Source organism: Lactuca virosa, chromosome 7 (assembly GCF_052849685.1).
Source record: "Lactuca virosa cultivar CGN04683 chromosome 7, Lactuca_virosa_CGN04683_v6, whole genome shotgun sequence".
NCBI classification, from domain to species: Eukaryota; Viridiplantae; Streptophyta; class Magnoliopsida; order Asterales; family Asteraceae; genus Lactuca; species Lactuca virosa.
In genome coordinates this window covers 33,955,610-33,973,463 of record NC_136432.1, presented here as the reverse complement: position 1 = coordinate 33,973,463, position 17,854 = coordinate 33,955,610, and the positions used below count along the sequence as shown (strand labels likewise).

At 34.6% G+C, this 17,854-nt stretch overlaps 2 protein-coding genes across 2 annotated transcripts; both read left to right on the top strand.

Moving 5' to 3' along the window:
* The first annotated feature begins 3,052 nt into the window (after positions 1–3,052).
* Positions 3,053–5,350, top strand: CXXS1 (thioredoxin family protein CXXS1). The gene is made up of 3 exons (XM_079061090.1): positions 3,053–3,321; positions 4,481–4,603; positions 4,925–5,350. Exons 1-3 carry the CDS (start codon positions 3,151–3,153, stop codon positions 5,075–5,077), a joined length of 447 nt encoding a protein of 148 aa, XP_078917216.1. The 5' UTR covers positions 3,053–3,150; the 3' UTR covers positions 5,078–5,350.
* Positions 5,351–10,426: 5,076 nt separating this feature from the next.
* On the top strand, positions 10,427–12,823 carry LOC145125954 (transcription factor bHLH115-like). Its single transcript, XM_079061362.1, has 5 exons — positions 10,427–10,809; positions 11,235–11,297; positions 11,379–11,450; positions 11,673–11,835; positions 12,346–12,823. The coding sequence occupies exons 1-5, from the start codon at positions 10,661–10,663 to the stop codon at positions 12,604–12,606; spliced, it is 708 nt and encodes a 235-aa protein (XP_078917488.1). The 5' UTR covers positions 10,427–10,660; the 3' UTR covers positions 12,607–12,823.
* Positions 12,824–17,854: the final 5,031 nt, after the last annotated feature.

The following is a 17,854-nucleotide window of genomic DNA, read 5'->3' as shown; positions in this document are numbered from 1 at the left end:
AAACACACATATGTGAGCCTTACAGGGGTATCCACTCCACTCATGTAGACTTGAGGGTCGGGGGTTTCACGGTGGGACAAGCTGTATTAAAAGTTGCTACATACAAGGTCACCAAACATGAGAAATTGTGCATGGAAAATCAACACGTGTTCATACAATTTGCATTTGATACGTTTTGTTTCCTTGCGCCATATGCGGTGGAGCTTCTTAATAGAGTACAACAGATCATGAAATAGCAATGTTATATCCCCTAGATATATTGATGTAGTCTTCAACATAATTAACTTTTACCATACAAAAAGGCTTAGTGGCACAACTTTGTAACATCCGTTCCAGGTAATAATCTAATTTTCTCAATGTTAGGGTTTTGGTGCTGGGACTCGACGAGTTGGGAGCTCCGACTCGTCGAGTAGAGGCTATTATGTGGACGCGGGGGTTGGGTCCTACTCGACGAGTCGGAAGGCTGACTCGACGAGTAGGAGCTGGAAAGAGAAACCCTAATTTTTAGGGTTTGCACCCTATATAATCTCCTTAAGGACCTTGAGGTTGACCTTTCATCAGTCTCCAAACCCTAAAACGTCTGTGCTAAACCCTAATCCCCATTCTCTTTCATTTTATGAGCTAGAGTGACTTTTGAAGCTTAAGAAGAAGGAGATAGTGAGAAAAAGGAGAAGATCCAGCAAACCAAGCCCTCACTCTTGATCATCTTGTGGACTGTTGTAAGTCTTCAAGACTCAATTTTTATCTTAGAATATGGCTAGATCTTGAGTTTACTCTTGATTTCCCATGATTCTTGTTGATTGCATGCATGGAGTTCATAAAGTTTGTAACTTTATGGATCTCCAGGACAAAATAGTCCCAAGGTGGGCTAGATCTAGCTTTCGGTCAAGCAAGGATGCCATGCAAGGGTTCTTAGAGTATATTCCCCTTTTTTTTGACCATTTTGACCTAAAGACATGCATTGGACATGTATGTCCATAAAGCCTCCATCTTTGGAACGTTTTGAGGACTAGAAACTCTTCTGGAAATGAGGGATTCCAGATCCCTAGAGTCTTGGACCACTTGGCAAAGCTTTTGAGCTTTCCAACCTTTGATAAGGACCTTAGAGCAATTAGAGTAGTTCTAGAAGGTAAAGTTGGAAACTTTATCCTTCTAGGCACCTTAGGGTTTCAGATCTAAGCCTTAGAGTCCCTGCATTCCATGGATTATCATAATAAGCAAACAAGGAGGGGGACTCGACGAGTGACTCTGGCAACTCGACGAGTCGGATCGAGTTTCTCCGTCAATTGGATATTAAGTGAATTCGTTGAGTTGATGAACCAACTCGGCGAGTTGGCTAGGGTTTGTTTAGGTGTTCTGGACTCTGCAGGAACTTGACGAGTTGCTAGATGCACTCGACGAGTTGAGGTCAACATGGACTGTTGACCTTGACTTTGACCAGGGTTGACTTTGAGGGTGATTATGGGATTATGACAAGTTAATCATTTAATGATTATAGGTAGTTGAGTTGGAGCAACACGTGGGACATATCTGATTCTAGCTTGTTAGATCAGCATTCGAGAGGTGAGTCTTCTCACCATACCAATGGGTCTAAGGCACCAATGTCGGCCCATTCTATGTTATGTGGATTGTTGATTGAATTTGCATTATGTTAGTATGACATTTGAATGGAAGACCCTAGGGGGTTCCCGTGGCAGTAGTCGGAGACCACGTGGGGGTTCCCGTGGCATTCGGTATAAGACCTTGGAGGGTTTCCATGACATCCTAGTATATCTGCATGTATAGTTTGCATTATGTCTTGTTTGGTAGTGAAGACCTTGTGGGGGTTCCCAAGGCAGGAAGACCATGTGGGGGTTCCCATGGCAGACAGTTAAGACCACATGGGGGTTCCCGTGGCACCAGGTGTAAGACCCTGGAGGGTTTCCATGGCTTCCTTATATGTTGTATGCATGGCTTATGTGATATGTGTAGCTTTATAGCTAATATGTTATGTGGTATGTGGATTATGTGTGGGGTATGCTCTGGGGGACTCACTAAGCATTAACTTACAGTTTGCGGATTTGTTTCAGGTACTTCTGAGCCCAAGGGCAAGGGCAAGGCTTGATGGCGCGGCGTGCACTCGCTCATGCATTTTATAGGACACTGATGTTTTGAAATAAAATTGTAATTGATATAAGTTTTGAAAACAATTGTATTTGGATTTCGTGGTTTATGGAAATGTGTTTTGGCTAATCAAAAATGAATTTTTTACCCTTGATTTTTGGGTCATTACAAACTTGTTGTCCGTTTGCTTTCTCATTCGTTGTACGATGATAACTAAGATTTATTAATGTTCGATTTACCTAGTAAATTGCCCCAGTGTGTTGCGGCACGGACAATCTGTTTTATAAGTTGACTTTTGACAATTGTATTAATAAAATGTACGTACTGTTGCGTTTGTTGGTAGATAAATACATAAGATCGTTACCACTAACCAGCTCTAATTTATACGGTCCAATAAAAATGTATAATGTATTATACGTGATCGAACTCATACGTATGAAACGTACATAAAGTTAAACACGAAAACGTACACAAAATTTACGTCGAAACGTAAAGAAACTCGAATTTATACTGACATGTACATAAAAACAAGTAAGATTTTTTTATTAAAGTTATCAAACGGAATTAACAAACAAAAGTTGTAAATTTACATCGAAATGTTGACCATTTTGAATTTATACCCACACATACATATTAACATATTACGGGGATTAATACAAAATTTTTAAAAATAAAAAATGAGAAAGTGATATTTTGCCAAGTTTGAAATGAAAATGATCAAAGTGATATGTAAAAAATAGATGGATGGAAAGTATAAATGTAAATTTAAAAAAAAAAATAGAAAATTAGAATATATAATTTATAAAGATGGAAGGGTCTCTACCGACATTGCAAATTGATATTAAATATAATATCTTAATTTTATTTTATATAAAAGTTAATATAATATCTTAAATTTATTTTAAATAAAATTGTTGCCAAATCATTATTCTTGTCTAGATACACGAAGTAAATCATCAAACCGATGGCTGGAGAATCCACAGATTCCAGGTGGCAACCTTTCAAGGATTGGGTGGAGTTGATTTGAAAACAAATGGGACCCAATCTATGTTTATCCACACTCTCTTTATTGTTCTTAATCAAATTGCCAGTGGAATCTTTGTAAACGAAGAGGAGATGGAAGGCGATCTAGAAACCCCGAAACCAGAAGTTGTCAAGGTTGATTCAATTGAATCATGGGATTCCCTTTTGCAACAATCAAAGTCTGATGGAACCCCTGTAAGTATTTCTATACCCGTTATCTTTAATTATGTTTTTCCTTTTCTCTTTCAATTGGGGTTTTTCCTAAAACCCTAACTTTTGTTTGTTCTTCTTCCAGATTTTGGGTTATGGGGATACGTTCTTGTTCATTTTCACAGTGAAAATATTGTTTTCTGTCGCAAAAATAGCTGATTATAGCTCCTAGAACTGTTACTGTGTATTTTGAAAATTAGTTTTCTTTATCTTCATCCCCATGAACTGTTGATGTGAATAAATTATTTTTTCTTGAAAAAATAAAAGCTTTATTTAAGTATCTCCATCCCAGATCTTGAACGATATTTTTGCTTCATTTTCAAATGGGGTTTCTGTATACCCTATTTTTCTATTTTTTTTTGTTTGTTTATAGGAACCAACTCTTGTTAAATTTTGCATTGAAAAAATTGTTTTTTTTTGGTTTCAAAATGACTGATCATTGCTCCTTGAACTGTTAATGCTAATCTCTGATTAGGGGGTTTTGCTGGGTTTACAGTTTAGGTGATTGAAATTAATATAACAAAATATTTATTCAAACTCTAAATTATGTTTTACATCGAAAATATGATATTTTGTAGCAAAAACAGCTGATTGTTGCTCATTTGATCGTAAATTTCAATCTTTGTTGAATCTTTTATTAGGGTCCTTTTTCGGATCATAATATGTTTTATTGGAAGTAGAATAATAAAGAATTTATTCAATCAAATTCTAATGGTATCCAAACTTTAAACTTTGTTTTAAATTTTTGTTGAAGGGACATTTTTATTAAGTTCAGTATAAAAAGATCATATTGTGTTGTAAAAAACTAAAACTTCTGTGTATTGCTGCTTGAACTGTTTTTTTCATTACATTTACAAACTGTGTAAAAGGAAGAAGGATAACAAATAAGTTATTCCGTCAAAGGGTATTTTGGGAATTCAAATTTGGGACCCTTACTTTTTCCACTAATTGAGTTTGAATTCCGATTCCAAACCTCAAGTAAAATGGAATAACTTTTAAAAAGTCATACCTTTCGCTTTCTTTTACCATTTTATTTAGAGATTTTCATGATTCAAATTTCAAAGGTCAAATAACGTTTAATCATCCTATTTAAATGTTAAATTTTATTAAACTTTAACACTTTTTTTTTTGTTGCCATTTGTAGATTGTGGCTCATTTTGCAGCTTCATGGTGCATCCCATCAGTGGCGATGAACTACTTTTTTGAAGAGTTGGCCTCAGATTTCCATGACATAACCTTTCTTATAGTTGATGTTGATGATTTAAAGGTAATCTTTTCACCTTTAATTTTTTGTTTTAAATAACTTTATATTATTGATGAAAACATATAAAATTATTTGGGAAATTGATAGGGAATATAAATGAAAGATTTGCTTAACATGGGTTCTTGTTCTTTGTCTTTAAATTCCACTTTTAAAATATTCCAGAAAATATCATAAAAGTAGTGAATAGTCAAATGATACCTAATGTCTTCATTGATAATTGTGCTATATAATCATATGTGTCAAAAGTGGTATGCAATTTGTTGAAAGCATATCTTTATTGGAAATTGATGGGAATGATATTTGTTTTTTGATATTTTTTTGTAGGATATAGCAAGCAAATACGAGGTGAAGGCAATGCCAACATTCTTGTTGATAAAAGAAGGTGAAGTCGTTGGGAAATTAGTGGGAGCAAATCCTGATGAGATCAAGAAAAGGATTGAGACTCTTCTTCAATCCAACACTCCCTATGTGGTCTAGTGCTACTCTAACAAGTACCATGAGCTTTGTTTCTTGTACATTCCAAATCACTTTGTATGCTATACAACTTGGTTTGTGGGGCCTTTTGTTGTATCTTGTGATTCTTGTTTGGAAGTGACTTTATATGAGATTGATTTGTGTTCACTCAATTTGGACTTTTTGTGAGTGGTACATAAAGCATCTTGTCAAAGCAATGTTTTCTGTAAGTTGTAAGATTTGAATTCATGTCGTTTTTGTGAATATTTTGTATATATTCACATTTTAAGAACCGAATTCCATGCCTAAAAACATCGATTCCTTGTTTGAATTGATTAGCTTTTATCTTATTGAGAAATAAGTCGATTATCGAATATCAAAATCTTATTTCAAACCTTTTTTTATCAAAATTTTGACCAATTGAATTCTTAAGGTAGCGTTTGGTAACGAGACTGAACGGGACTGAACTGAACAGAACAAGATAGAACTGGACTTGAACTGAACAGAACAAGATAGAACTGGACTGGACAGAACTAAAATAATGGAACACGATTGTAAAATTACTAAATCATCCTTGAATTTATCAAAAAGTTTATAAACTATTCCCATTTTGTTTTAGGGTATAATACGTTCTAATAATCGTATTAAAGAGTAATTAAAAATAAAAAATTTACACAAAGCCCACAGATTGGAATTTCTTTTAGGCTTTGGCGGCTGCTATGGGGAATGCATAAATCATGTTATAAAGTAAATTAAAATGGGATGTAGAAGATAATATCGATAATCACTAATAAAATTAAAATAATAAAATAAAAAGGAGAAAAGAAACATAAATGAAATTGATATTTATTCACTACTATGCAACTTGAAGCCCCTTTGAATAAACAATTGAAAATGTAAGAGGCAAAACAAAAATGTAATAGAAGTAAAAAACGATGGAAGAAATGTTAAACGAGGAGGAGTAGAATTTGTTTTAGGGTGGGTATTTTGGTCAAATATTTACTGTTCCATTGTGTTCCACCTTTTTGGGTGGGATTAGTCCCACTTGACTTGGTCAATAACATCTTTTGTTCCTGTTCCATACATGCCAAACGCCTTTTAAAATAATATTGTTTTGTCCAGTCCAGTTCTGTTCCACCCACCAAACGCTAATGATTAAGAAATAAGTCGATTTCGAATATAAGAATCTAATTTTTAACTTTTTCTTAAACCAATTGGCCATCTAGCATGTTAAGTGTGCTTAAATGAAAACTACTAAAAATTTGTGCAATGGTCTTCATAAATTTACTCCGTTTTTCAGGACAACATAAGACAGTTGTTATATTGTGTTTGGCGTACATTGAACTGACACTATGAATAATATAAATAAATTTTTTTAATCCTTTATCCCACTAAAAGATGTGGAACATGGTGGGACATATACTTATTCTATTGTTTGTGTAAAATATGTGAATGTTCTTCTTCTTTATTATCGAAAATAGTTGTAAGTTCGTGTAGCCCTATCCAATCGAATCCAATTTAGTTTAGTCCTATCTTGTTTGGATTATTTCTCATGTAACAAACACATCGTTAAGGGTCTGGCTTGCAGAGCTTATGTATGATTCGTCTAAAGTAAGTTTGTTTTCTTTAGCTCCAGGTATACTTTGCACAAAAAACTAAAGTCATAGTATTTATACGAGTGAATAATTTGTATGCATGATGTGTAATGTATTTATAGTTTTTTTTACCTATAATAACAATGTATTTATATTTCCTTACCTATAATAGCAATATGTAATATGAAACATGCAACTTATAAGTTTCATTTTACATAGAGTTATCATAGGTAAATATTTGTAAGTGTGTTGTTATTGTTGGTAATGATTGTAAGTATGTTCTTATTATCGGTAATGATTGTAAGTATGTTATCATCCGAAAAAGTTCAAGTACATATAAAAATATTATTGACAATGAATTGTAAGTATGTTGCTATCATCTAAAAAATGCAAGTAAAAAAATGTAAGTATGTTCTTGTTAGGTCCGAATACATATAAAATACTTGTAGAAAGGAAGAGGTTGAATACAAGTATAGCCTTTTTATAAATATATTCTTAAAGCATAACCGACAAGTAAATAAATAACAAAATTATAAATTTATAACGTTTTCTGGTTTGTATAAACTTGAAAGGATAACGTGTTTACAATGTGGAAGGTAAACACTCTTTTGATAATCTCTAAGTTATGAGATGATAATATTATATGATCTTAGAAATAAAATCCTTACATATAAGAAATTACTCTCTCTATCCTATACTAAGCAATTGAACATATGGGTTTGCATGAGTATTTATACAAGAAGATATAAGATCTACATGCGGAACAATATCATGCAATCCATGCCTTTTTTAATTTTAGGGTTAGTAAAAGTGTTTTTCGTCTTTGTCCAAAAAAAATATGTATGCTACAATTGTAACAATAAGCTTGTGTAATTTTAGTCTTTAATGTATAGAATCTGTCCGAGTTTGATGAACCATGCCATATATGAACAAGCTTGTTGTTGTTGGTTTTTTCTTGATAAACATAGCCCATGACTTAAAATCTTCGGTGCATTGAAACTGTGTTAGTTTGACTACCATAAATGGCCATATGTTCTACAGACGAGCTATGCTGTCTTTTGAAAAATATTAGAAAAATTCCATGGTAGGTCCTAAAACAGGTTGTGTCAAAATATGGTATTAACTATTAACACACATTTTGCGACACATATAAGATACCCGTTTTTATATGAGGATCGTTATTACACATTGTTATCATCCAAACACTAATTAAATTTTGGTACCAACACTTGCTCATATGGGTTAAAAATAAAGTATATGTTACAAGTTTGAGGTTATAAAATGTAATCTAGGTGTATTTTTTTCAACATTCACATCGTCAAGAATCTAATTCCATGCGTAAAAACATTGATCGGTTAGATTGATTGCCTTTAAATCTGATTAGAGATAGACCAATATCGAATATAAGTATCTAATCATAAACTTTTTATCAAAGTTATTGAAAGAATGGATTTTTATATGATTAAGAAGTAGACCAATATCACATAATAATCTAATTTAAAATATTTCTGAATAATCTAATTTTGGTACGTATCATTTTCTTAAAGCTCTTCAGCTTTTTTTTTTTTTCATATATTTATTTGAATCAAGTATTATATAGTTACAAACAATCACATAACTTTCTTACTTAATATTTTTTGAAATAAATTGATTAATAGTTATGATGTTTAACTATCAAAATTCGATTGATTTTGGAACTATTGTTCTCATGAATTATAACCTAATATATATATATATATATATATATATATATATATATATATATATATATATATATATATATATATATATATATATATGAAGCAAATGAACTACTAAAAACTTGTGTAATGGTGTTTATGAAATTTCAGTCGTGTTGTAGGACATCATAAGAGATAATATGTTATATTGTGTTTGATGTTATTGAACCGATACTATCATATCAATGTAGAAATAAAAAATGAATATTTTGTCCTACCAAAAATATGGGGCCAAGTGAGACAACGACTTACTCTCCGACTCTTCTTTATGCAAACGACATGATTTTCCTTCTTATCTTTATCATCATAAATAGCTCTAATAAGTTTGTCTAATCCTATCTAGAAGAATCCAGTTCATTCTAATCTGGTCCCGTTCAGTTATTTCCCACATAACAAACACATCGTTAGGAGGCTTGTAGAGCCATGTATGATTCGGCTAAAGCAATTTGTCCCCTCGATGGGGGTTGTTATGTCTCTATAATTTTATGTAAAACGTCTTTTGGTGTGATGCTTTTTTATACCTCTCTTTATCAACCTTTTATGAATTCTAAATGAGCCCTTTGATAATGCAAAAGAATCACAAATAAAGTAAATACACTAAATGTTAAATATATTCTCAAACCCTTTGTTTGGATCTCAAGTTAGCTATCTATTAGAAATATTTCCTATTTGTTACATGTTTGAATTTGTTTATGATTCTTTGTAAGATCATTATATAAACTCATCTAGATGTCTTATTTATTATTCTTATATATATTTTTTCTCTTTTCTCCCTGAAGATTTATCAATAATATAAACGTTCAATAAGTAATGGCCGTTCATAGTATTTTTTTTCTTTTCGAGTTTCCACTGTATATCGTCATGTGTTCTTTGTGGTTGCTTCCACATTGTTTATTTTATAACACCAAATAGAAACAATATCGTTGTTTGACTGAAGTTTATGTCGTGTTTTTAGACCAACATTAGACATAATATGTTATATTGTGTTTGACGTAATTGAACTAAGACTATGATACCAATTCAAAAATTGAATTCTTTATCCTTTCAAAAATGTGGGGCCATGTGGGACAACGACTTACTCTTGGTCTCTTGTTTACGCAAAAGACACGTGTGCCTTCTTATATTTATCATCGTAAATAGCCCTGATAAATTTGTTTAGTCTCGTCCAGTCGAATCCAGTCCCTTTTAGTTATTTCTCACATAACAAACACATCTTTAGGAGGATTTTAGAACTATGTACGCATCGGCTAAAGCAATTTGTCCCTTCAATGGGGGTTGTTGTGTCTCTTTAGTTTTATCAATGATAAAACGTCTCTTTGTATGATGCTTTTTTATTCCTCTGTTTATCAAACTTTTATAAATTCTAAAGAACCCCTTTCATTATGCAAGAGAGTCGCAAACAGAGTAAATACAACAAACAGAAATAATATCGTCAATTTATACGATTCATAAGTTATATAATCTGTTAGCACGTTTAAAACTTTTAATAAATAATTAAAATTGTTATCAATAAGTAAATGTTCCCGAGTTCTACTTAAGAAGAGAAATAGATGCATATAGAAGGATATCGAAGAAAAATTGTGTTCCCAAATTTAATTGACAGAAAGAAAGTGCGGGGAAGGAAAAGATTTTGGAGTCATATTTGCTTTTCAAAATTTCCTCCCAAATTGGACGGATTCGGGAAGAAAGTGAGGGGAAAGAAAAATTTTTATTTTATTTTCTTTCTTAACTCGGGAACATAGAAACTTAATATTTTCCTTTCATTTTCTTTTGAATTCGGGAACACGGAATAAGAAACTTTTTCCTTCCCCTCCTTTTTTTTTTTTTCGGTGAATATTTTTCTTTCCTTTCTTTTATTGAATTTACAAGTAATCTGAGGAACAATACGCATGGTGAAATCGATCCAATCAAATGCGTGGGACTGAAAATGTCATTTTGATAATAAGTGGGGTACAATGTGAAACAAGGTTATAGTAAAATGGTTTATTCTGTCATTTCTGAATATTATGCAACGTGTTACTACGACGAACACCCGCCACCCAGTGACAATCTCAATCTCCACGATTTTCCCCTTTCTTCCCCAAATTGCCAAATTCGCATGTGCTTTTCAAACCCACCGAATACTGCCCTCTAAAAGTCTCCCTAATTTATAATTCCTTTCACGTTTTTGGAACGCAAAAACCCACAAAATTCCCATTTGGGTAATCGATTTCTCCGGTCATTTTCCCACCGGAATAGTGGAATTCCGGTTAAGGTTTCCTCAAGAACAGGAAATGGTTGCACCGGAGGAGGATGATAATTCGAATTGTTTCTTCGATTTCAGTTTGATCGAACAGTTTCCGGTTCCCGGAGGTGAACTTCCCTCTCTCGATACGGATTTTCAGTGGTCGTCTAATCCATTTCCCGATTCAGCTAATCTTAGGTCAGTTTGCTTAAATCTTCGTTCAGTCAATTTTATCATGGGTGCAGTTTATTTGATCATATTCTGTATTATCCCTTTGTGTCTGTAGCTCTTCTACATTGCTAACTTTAATTTCATTACGAGGGTGTTTGGACTTTGGATATGCTTTTTTACTTACAGAATCGGAATCAAAGTCTGATTATCAGATAGTTATGAGTTTAGAGTTAGGTAGGGATTGTAATGTAATCATTAAGCTGTTTCATTGGTTCTTATTTTGATCCTAAATAATCAGAGCTTTAGATAACTTGATTCAAGATCATGAATAATACAATAATAGTCAATTATGATTACCGTGTTTCTTGTTTATGTTGGTTTCTTTCAGTTTCATTTACAATAAACTTTTAATTAGTGGAAATAATCATACCCCTCTTGTTTTACATATGCAGCAAAGAATTTGTGGATTCATTAGGAAAATCAAATACTACCAAAGAAGACGAGTCCAGAAAGAGGTATTATTCTTTTCATCTTTTTCAATTTTCTTTTTTTTTGGTGACACATTATTACATACGAGGCGAGTTTATTGTATGTAGGGCCCATCCTGGATCGTGCTCTGATTCAAAAGCATGCCGAGAGAAGAAGAGAAGGGATAAACTGAATGAAAGGTACACTTTTTTCCCATTAAAAATATGCTGTCCACTTGAAATATGGGCAAATCTAAAAAAACAAAAACTAGAACTTAAAAGGGAAAGGGTCGTTTTTTCTGCATTAAGTGAAAGAGAAGATTTAAATATAGCTTACTGGATTAAGTCGTGTCTGTATCAAGTAAAGAAAAAAGAAAAAAAAATATGGTCGTAATGTTTTGAATTTTGAATTTGGTTGAAAAGGTTTCAAGAATTGAATGAAATGTTGGACCCGGGAAGGTCACCCAAGACGGATAAGAGCGTTATTTTGGCGGATGCGATCCGAATGGTCACTCAGTTGAGGAACGATGCGGCCAAGCTTAAAGACTCTTCGCAAGATTTGCTTGTCAAAATCAATGAGTTGAAGGTAAATCCCTTGGAGTTATCTGTTATCTGTTATTTGATATCTTGTTATCTGTTACTGGTAGTCCATCGAGTCCTCTTATCTAGTTTGGTCCAATCTCATGCAACGAATGCAGACTTGATCTTATTTTATTCCATTTGTTTATGACAAAAGATACACTTTGACTTGTGAGGATTTCATTCCTTTTGTTTATGAGAAAAAATATAATTTGACTTTTGAGGACAACATACAAAACTATGAACCTTGGAGATTCTCTAGTTTCTTGGAACTTGTTCCATAATTTGTATGGTAGGATGTTTGACCACAAACTCAAAATATATATTTAATTGTAGATATACGTACTTCTTTGCTTTTTTCTTTTTCTTTTCAAGATTTTGTACTTCTGTGCACGTTGATACAAATATGAAGCTTATATAATAATATATATGACCATACCTTTTTTTGTTTTCATATTTATTTCCTTTTGAGTTTGTAAACATCATTTATCCATACAACATTTCCTGTATATGACAGGTTGAGAAGAACGAACTAAGAGACGAAAAGCAGAAGCTAAAAGCAGACAAAGATAGACTAGAACAGCAACTGAAAGCAGCCACCACCTATTGTGGCCCACCAACCGCCTTCTATCCGCCAGCTCATCCTGTGATCCCGGTCTCCACCCCCAACAAGTTCATGCCATTCATGGGATTCCAAGGAGTTCCCATGTGGCAATTTGCTTCCCCAAATGCAGTCGACACATCCAAAGATCATGTTCTTCGATCTCCACTTGCATGATACAAGAAATTGATTCTTCCATTCCATCTTAATCTGTGCAGATTGGATAGAAATTATGTGAAAAAGAAACAAAAAACTATTCTGTGTAATCTTTATAGTTTATATATATTTATATGAGCTATTGACGAACATGGTCATGATCAGTACTCAGTAGTAAGTGTAATTTTGACTGCTTGGTATAAGGTATCCAGATTTTGACCTTGCTGGAATTTTTGAACAGTGGGTTTGACTTTTCCCAAGAGTCAACGCAATGTAGTAATGTAGTGTATCGTTAACTTGAAATTTGTGTTTAAAGTTTATAGCGGGTTTGATTATTATCATCTAAAGAACTCGATTTCATAGTATTAAAACGATTATAGATTATATTTTTGTTGTAAAATACGACGGATACGAATTGACTTAAATAATATTAGCTCAATGCGGAATGGGATCAAAAATTATCAAAGCGTAATAATCACAACGTAATACGAATAAAATAAATATAATAGAGACACAAGAATTTACGTGGAAACCCAAATCGGGAAAAAAACCACGGGCGGAGGAAGCCGAGAAACAATTCACTATAATTTGCAGTGTTTACAGGGATTATGAAAGAGATTACAAATAGAGTGGGAGAGCTAAAATACACGGTGGTGTATAAGTATATATATTTAATGCTTTTCTATATATACTTTGATTTTGGTTCGTGTGTTTATGATGAAAATGGCTTAGGCTATTTATAGCCAAAGGGAATGTAATATGAAAGGAAAGAAAAAAAAATGTCCAAAATTGTAGGCGGAAAAGATTTGTAGGCGCCTACCATCCATTCTTCATTCCAAAATTAACATATATATATTATAATATTAACCACGGTCCATTCTCATTTCCAAATTCACACTTATATTACTATTCATAGTCAAACTATGAATAGTAAATGATAAGTTATAGAAATAACCCCTGAACTATTTGCCACTTGCTAATTTTGGAGGTAACTTTTCCACAATCTCCACCTTGACATCAAAATTAAGCAAGTCATGCTTTACGATTAGTCAAAACCTATAGCTCATCAAACTCTAAAACTTCCATAAGAACCTGCAATTTTATATAGAGAAAAAAATTGTTTCCGAAAAATAAATAATACTTCCTCCACCTACGAGCCTTCAGGCTCAACTGCGATCAGAAACACCCACCATGTCCAAACATAATTTGAACTTGGCTATAGGAAGACTTTTGGTGAACATATCAGCGGGATTATAATCTGTATGAATCTTGTCCACAACACAATCACCTTTTTCAATGATATCCCGCACAAAATGATAACGAATATCAATATGCTTAGTTCGGTCATGAAACATTTGATCTTTACTCAAGGAGATAGCACTCTGGTTGTCACAGAAAACTGTGGTCACCTTTATTCTATCATCGAGTTCTCCAAATAACCCCTTCAACCAGATATCTTCCTTAACTGCTTCTGTAATCGCCATGTACTCTGCCTCGGTAGAAGACAGGGCAACTGTAGACTGTAACTGGGCTTTCCAACTAACATCACAACCATTTAGAGTAAACACATATCCTGTAATTGATCTTCGTTTATCCAAATCTTTGCCATAATCTGAATCAACATATCCGAACACCCCAGTGTTAGATTTACCAAAACGTAAACACATAGAAGACGTACCGCGTAAATAACGAAAAATCCACTGTACTGCTTTCCAGTGTTCTTTCCCCGGGTTCGCCATGTATCTACTAACCATGCTAACAGCATAAGCCAAATCAGGGCGCGTGCAGATCATAGCATACATCAAAGATCCAACAGCACTAGAGTATGGAACACGTGCCATGTAAGCCATATCAGTCTCATTAGTAGGACTCAAAGCGGATGATAGCTTGAAATGTGCTGCAAAAGGTGTGTTGACAGACTTTGCTTCGTGCATACTGAAGCGTCTTAGGACTTTCTCAATATAACTTTTCTGAGAAAGATGCAAGATCCTAGACTTCCTGTCACGAATAATTTCCATACCTAAAATCTTTTTGGCAGCTCCTAAGTCCTTCATTTCAAATTCAGCTTTCAACTGGTCTTTTAACTTCTGAATCTCCTTCATATCTTTCGCTGCAATCAACATGTCATCCACGTACAAGAGTAAGTAGATCTTTGAACCATTGTCACCTTTCTTAAAATAAACGCAGCTATCATAGGTGCACCTGCTGAATTTGTGACTGGTCATGAAAGAATCGAACCTCTTGTACCATTGTCTAGGAGACTGCTTGAGGCCATAAAGAGATTTGTTCAACTTGCATACGTAGTTCTCCTTTCCAGGAACTACAAAACCTTCAGGTTGTTGCATAAAAATCTCTTCCTCAAGCTCACCATTTAGGAAAGCTGTAGTGACATCAAGTTGTTCTAACTCAAAATCGTTAGAAGCAACCAACCCCAACAACACACGAATGGAAGTATGTTTGACAACTGGGGAATAAATGTCAGTGTAATCAATACCAGGAATCTGACTGTAGCCTTTAGCTACTAACTGAGCTTTGTATCTTAGTTTATCATTTGGGTTGACAGGTTCCTTGAGCTTGTAGACCCATTTGCATTTAACTGGTCTCTTCCCTTTCGGAATAGGAACTAAATTCCAAGTATTGTTTCGCTGCAAAGATTCCATCTCATTTTGCATAGTGAGCATCCAATCATTTGAGTCTTCAGATTCGATAGCCTCGTCATAATTCATAGGCTCCGTTGCGGACTCAATATTATCAGCAACAATAAAAGCATAGGCAACCAAATCAGATTCAGCATACCTCTTCGGAGGAATAATCCGTCTTCTCGGTCTATCTCTTGCAATGCTTGGAGTAGTAGCTTGTGGTTGTGAAGGTGTTGAATCTTCACCAATAACATGCTCATCCGACGAAGAAGAATCTTGATGCTGATTTGTACTCTGATTAGTGGTAGGTGAAGTAGGAAGCTCCACCTCCATTTGAGCATTCTCTTTATTTGCTTCGGATGATACATCTGATGCATCTGTTCTTTTAGAAGAGTCAGCAACTGGTTGAATTATAGCAGACTCATCAAAAGTAACATCTCTTGAGATGATAATTTTCTTCAAATCAAAGCTCCATAACTTGTAACCCTTTACACCTTGATTGTACCCAAGAAAAACGCATTTGATTGCTCTTGGTTCTAGCTTCCCATTGTCAACTCGTGCATACGCTGGACATCCGAATGGTTTTAAATCTGAATAATTTGCAGGTTTACCGGACCATAACTCAAACGGAGTTTTCTTCTCGATTGCTCGTGACGGTGATCGGTTGATAACATAGCAAGCAGTCGAAGCAGCCTCCGCCCAAAAAGACTTTGGCAATCTGGAATTAGAAAGCATACACCGGACCTTCTCCATAATGGTGCGATTCATCCTTTCAGCTACACCATTTTGTTGAGGTGAATGGACTACTGTGCGATGTCGAGTAATGCCTTCCTTTTGACAATAGACATTAAACTCTTCTGAGCAAAACTCAAGTCCATTATCCGTACGAAGATACTTTACCACCAGACCTGATTGCTTTTCAACCTGAACTTTCCAATTTCTGAAGGTAGAGAAAACGTCTCCTTTATTTTTTAAGAAGAAAGACCACACCTTCCTGGAGAAATCATCAATAATAGTGAGCATATAAATAGCTCCACCTTTTGAAGGAACTCGAGCCGGTCCCCACAAATCCGAGTGAACATAATCAAGTGGTCCTTTCGTTGTATGGATACCACTTGCAAACCTCACTCGTTTTGCCTTGCCATATACACAGTCTTCACAGAAATCCAAATCAACAATCTTTTGTTGACCAAGTAAACCTCTTCGACTCAATTCTGACATGCCTTGAAAACTCATATGGCCGAGTCGAAGGTGCCAAAGACGGGACTGATCTGGATCAGAAAAAAACTTTGACACAACAACAGCATCACTCGAAATTGTTTGCCCGTCAAGAAAGTAAAGATCTGAGGTTTTTCGTTCGGCTCTCAGTTTGTCGGAACCGTCTTTGAATACCCTGAGAACTCCACCTTTACCAGCAAACTCATATCCCTTTTTGTCAAAGGAACTGAGAGATAACAAGTTTCTTCTGAGGTCAGGAACATATCTAACATCCCCCATGGTTCGAATAACTCCGTCAAACATACAGATCCTGACTGAACCATGTCCAAGAACTGGACATGTAGTATTGTTACCCATCAACACATAACCCTGGTTAACCTTTTCAAATGTGTAAAACCAACTTTTGTTGTGACACATATGAAAAGTACAACCAGAGTCGAGTATCCAATCACCAGTGGAATCCAGTTTATCTGAATAAACTGTCAAAAGTTCTCCAATACCTTCGACCTCAGCTAGATCGGCTTCACCCGAAGTGCTAGCTTGTTTACCATTTGCTGCCGTCTTCTCTTTTTCTTTGTTCTTCAACTTGAAGCATTCTTCAAGCACATGTCCCTTCTTGTGACAATAGTTGCAAAACTTTCGTTTGCCTTTTGACTTGGATCTGGTTCTGTTGGAAGATTGAGAAGTTCTATTTCTCTCTGTTGTTCTTCCTCTGGCATTCAAACCTTCGGCTTTAGCATCACTTGAACCACCACCAGTAATATGCTTCATCTTCTCTTTTGAATCCAAAGCTGTATAGACTTCATCTAAAACTAGAGTGTCACGGCTATAGATAATAGTATCACGAAAATGGCTATAGGATTCTGGCAACGACGATAGTAAGAATAGAGCCAAGTCTTCATCTTCATACTGAACATCCATATTCTCTAAGTTATTTACTAACTCTTTAAATGTGGATATATGTTCAGCTAAAGAGCCTCCTTCAATCATCTTGAGATTGAACAACCGTTGCTTCAAATGCAACTTGTTTGGTAAGCTCTTGGTCATCAACAGTTGCTCCAACTTTAGCCATAAAGAATCCGCTGACGTTTCTTTTAGAACATCTTGCAAAACATCGTTTGACAAGTGCAAACGAATCTGGGATAAAACCTTCAGATCTTTCATCTCCTTTTCTTCTTCGGTCCATGTATCGGGCATCTTATTGAAACCCAATAGCGCCTTGTGTAAATCCATCTGAATGAGAATGTCTCTCATCTTTACTTGCCACAACGGAAATCGTGTGTTACGATCCAGTAGTGGAATATCGTATTTTACCGAAGACATGATTAATTACTTGATAAAATGATCCCAATGAGCTAATATTACAACCCGGATGCTCTGATACCAATTGTTGTAAAATACGACGGATACGA